General features: G+C 27.6%; 1 protein-coding gene across 1 annotated transcript; it reads left to right on the top strand.

The window, feature by feature from the left end:
* Positions 1-400: 400 nt before the first annotated feature.
* LOC107489407 (uncharacterized) lies at positions 401-1,303 on the top strand. Its single transcript, XM_021142718.2, has one exon. It carries the CDS (start codon positions 573-575, stop codon positions 1,233-1,235), a length of 663 nt encoding a protein of 220 aa, XP_020998377.1. The 5' UTR covers positions 401-572; the 3' UTR covers positions 1,236-1,303.
* Positions 1,304-4,444: the final 3,141 nt, after the last annotated feature.

Below are 4,444 nucleotides of genomic sequence, written 5' to 3'. Positions count from 1 at the left end.
ACATATAAAAATTAAATTTTAAAATTTATTATTTAACTCAATATTTAAAATAAAATATTGTTATACGATAATAATTATAAAATTTTCGTAGTACACCATAAAATAAAATAAATTCCCTACTTGTGCATTTGCAATTACGTCTTATATTCCACATGGCATGTATGTTGAATAAGTCAACATCGTATACTCAAATACATATATACACGTTGAAATCATCATAAATTATAGTAAACTTACTCAACACGTAAAACACAGTTTCCACACACGCCATATAAACACGTTAAAGTCTCTATCTACATTTAACTTTATAATCTTTTTAATTAGTCCTTTCATATATATATAAGCAAATTTACAACAAGAGCATTTTCCTCTCTTTTTCTAATACCTATAATTAATTCTATTCTTTTCTCAAAACGATGAAAAGTCATAAGAAATAACATATGCATTTCTACCTTAATTTCTCATGCAATTAAATCTTACTACATACTTATTAAATCCCCTTACCCTCTTCATACTCTTTCATATCTCCCTAGCAATTCTTTTATTTTTATTTTGTATTCTCAAAAAATAAAATGGAGGCAAAGAAACATGCATGCACACTAGAGATCACTGTTATCTCCGGTGAAAACATATGTGTTGATCGAACTCCAATTGCTGAGAACATCTTTGTAACCGTTCGTGCGGAGTCTCTGAATTGTTGCACAACCAAAATGGTAAGCGAAAATGGTGGCATATTTGCATGGAACGAGAAATTCATGTTGGATATTCCCATGCATGCTAGGTCAATCACATTTGAAGTGCAATGCAAGAAATTCAAGGCGGCGCGGCCCGTTGGGGTGGCCAGAATTGGGGTTTTGGATGTTCTTTTTTCTCGAAATATTTCGAATGCAACTGAAAATAATGATGATGGCGTTCAAATGTTGAGTTATGAGTTGAGGGGTTGGGATGGGAGGAGAAATGGGGTAATCCATTTCTCGGTTAGGGTGGTGGTGCCGCCGCCGGAGGATTGGCCGGGGAGTTACGAAATCAAACAAGCAAAGGAAGAAATGAAGATGAGTTCTAGTGGATTATTTGAGCATGACCAAGTTATGGAGTCTAAAGTGAATAATCAAAATAATCCAAAAAATAATGTTGTATGTGTTCCGGTTTGGTTGAGACATTGTATTAGTTTTTTTAAATTTTCCTTTATTTTTGGATTTGTATATAAGAAGAATAAGAAGAAGGTGTGTGATTGATATTTCATCATCAAAAATACTATTTACATACTAAAATCAGCCACTAATATATTTGTATATAAATATATATGTAATTTAATTTATTTTTAATGTGTATTTATATTTTAATATGTATTTTATACTGGTAGCTGAAAAATTTAGTCAAATTATTTAAATTATTTAATAATTATTAGCTATTAACTTAATGTGAAATTATAAAATTTACCTGAATTTTTACCTAAATAATAATATGGATTACCCATCTATATATCTATCCTCATTTGGTAGAGTTTCATATATCTTTCTAATTACAAGAATCAAGTACGTACAAACAATTCTAAAATTGACTTTTGCTTTATAATTAAAATAACTACAAGTTTCCGTGCAATGGTAGGTAGATAGTGTTCTTCAGCGCATTGGGTTTAATTTATTTTGTAACTAAATAATGACTTGGCCACATTGATTTGATGATTCTATCGTGTATATTTAAAGCACTAGTGAAGTTTTCTCATACGTAAGGTGTGGGTAATGTGTTGATCATAAATGATGACTAGCCACTTACACTAATATTTTCGTTGACCCATGCATGAATATGCAATTTCCAAGTCTATATATCCTATACTCTGTAATTCACATCGTAATTTCTCCCTTAGCACAGATAATGAAATATCCGAGAAATGCGAGTCTCAATAAGTTTTTGTGATTTACAGTCATCAATTAGTTATTATGTGTAAAATTTTATTCAATAATATAAAATTATTTACTTTTTTTTATAGTTAAATACTGACCAAATTTTTAATAAAAGTGTTACCTCTAAACTTTCTAAAATAATCCCTTAAAGTAATCCTAGCTAGAACCTGCTTCTTTGTCAAAGAGTACTTCTTAAACTTTTCGTTTGACATTTACTCTCTTCACTCTCAAATATATTAGTGTTTAAATTTGATTTTACTTTAATATATACCTAGATATTTTAAAAAAAATTGTATCTTGAGTTATGGTGCCATTATATATTTATATTATATATATATAGTGTGTATTTATTAAGCAGTTAAAATTTTTAACATTTAAAATCTTCTGTGATTTTGAATAAATTAATCAATAATTCTAAATTTTTTTATTAGATTAGATAATTTTATGATTTAGATCTTATTACAATTCTAATATAATTTTTAGAGTGTTTATAAATATCACATATCTTTTATATCCTAAATTAGTTTTTAGAATTAAGTTAGATTTACATATAATTTTATTATTTTTCGTTATAGCCAAATATACTTGGGTATAAGCTTCGTGTCATTTAGTTCACTACAAAAAAAAAAAAGAAAAGATTTAGCAGTAGCTATTTTAAAAATTTTGTGGTAGTTAAACCGTCACAAAATGAATTCATGACACTTAGTAAAATGTTGTACTTTAAGGCACTTTTTGTTAATACAAATTAAAACAAAAAAGAATGAATAAATACATTTTGATTTATACTCTTCTACCGGACTACAATAATTTGGCAGATTAGCAACAAAATTTGCAAAAAATATTTTTTTTTTCAGTATTTAACAATGAAGTGGTGACGACACATTTACAACAAGATTTATTTGGGAATGGTTACAAAACATCCAGACACGAGATAAGCAATTGATTAGCGAGAAATTTACAAGAAAGTTAATTTCTCATAAATTTAGTTTCGTAGCTAAAAAAGGATAGTGATAAAAATTTTCTAGTTGATATGCCACAAATAATTTAGCGAGCAACAATCTTTTCGCAAATTCATTACCTAGGGTTCAACTGGATAAAAATGGATTAGCCATGAATATTATGGTAGTTCGGTTGCAAAAGCTTGACACACATTTACCTTCATTTTGTATGGTCATCAACAATTATGTCACTAATTCATCACTAATGAACTTATGAACCTAAGCTAGTAGTGCAGGAAGATGCATTACTAGTGAGAAATAATGCTCCTATGTTATTTCGTCGCAAACACTTGATGTACATTTAACGACGAACAAAATTTCCTAACTAATACATCACCAAAATTAAAGCTTTTAGCGAGCAACGTACTACTAGTTCCTCCAAAATTCATCACTTAATAGTTAATACTACAAAAAATCACTACACAAGTTATGTTAGCTAGTGATAATTATATTGTTACCGCTACTTTGTGGCAACAACTAATTACTCAGCTAAGGACGTGTATCTCGTTAATTAGTCGATCTCCAAAGTCTAAATTAAAGTTTTAGTTATCAAGCTACTAAATTAAATCTCATTAGCAAAAGAGTTGTAACTATATATATATATATATAGTACATGTGACATATTTTTTCGCTAATTTCAAGTCGCTAATTAAAAAAAAAACTTTTGTTGCTAAGTTGTCATCCCAACTTTAATTTAGTGATGAACTTAATAGATAAAATTTTGTCGTTAAATCAAAACTATTTTGTACATAATTATTATTAAATTTCTCGCTAATCTCTTTGCAAATTCTTCACAGAATTGTAAACAAGTCAAAAGCTTATTCTCAAAACCTTTAAACGTAATTCGTCGCCATTGAATCTCTAAAGATTCGGTTAATTTCAAATCTATAGTTTTTATTTCTTATTTGATATCAATAAGAACTAAGAAAATAAAAAAAAATAAATTTGACTCATTTAATATTTATTAATTTAAATAACAATTAATAAATACTAAATAATATTTTGTTACCAAATATTTTTGTTAAAATAAAAGGATTTTGCCTACTGTAAGTCTGTAACCTTCTCAATAAAGAAAAAAGTTATTTCTTTAAAAAGCCGAATTATTACTATGTTTTTTTTAAATTCTGTTAGGGAGTCAATAGAGTATTTGTATAATGTGTATAATGGACTATATATTTGGCTTAATATGAATTAAAAAATAAATATTTAGAATAAAATATTACTAATTTCTCAAACACAATATACCCATATTATCCAAAATAACCATCCGAATACCAGGAATAATAAACATCTGATATCCTACTGAATCAAACATCCTTATATTCCCATTGTACACATGGTATAAAAACAACATTGACTCTCTCTATATATATTTTTTTTTCTGTGATATCATCATTGATCAATTCCATTTTTCCTTATTTAATCGATCAATTAATTTAGAAATCAGTGCAATTTTGGATTCAATTCTCCTTGACAGCTTTTATAAGATCAATAATACATCACACCTTAATGCACGGTAAATTTAGGGACAACATTTGCTGG

The sequence above is a fragment of the Arachis duranensis genome, chromosome 5, assembly GCF_000817695.3.
Source record: "Arachis duranensis cultivar V14167 chromosome 5, aradu.V14167.gnm2.J7QH, whole genome shotgun sequence".
NCBI classification, from domain to species: Eukaryota; Viridiplantae; Streptophyta; class Magnoliopsida; order Fabales; family Fabaceae; genus Arachis; species Arachis duranensis.
This window is presented reverse-complemented; position numbering and strand designations above follow the sequence as displayed.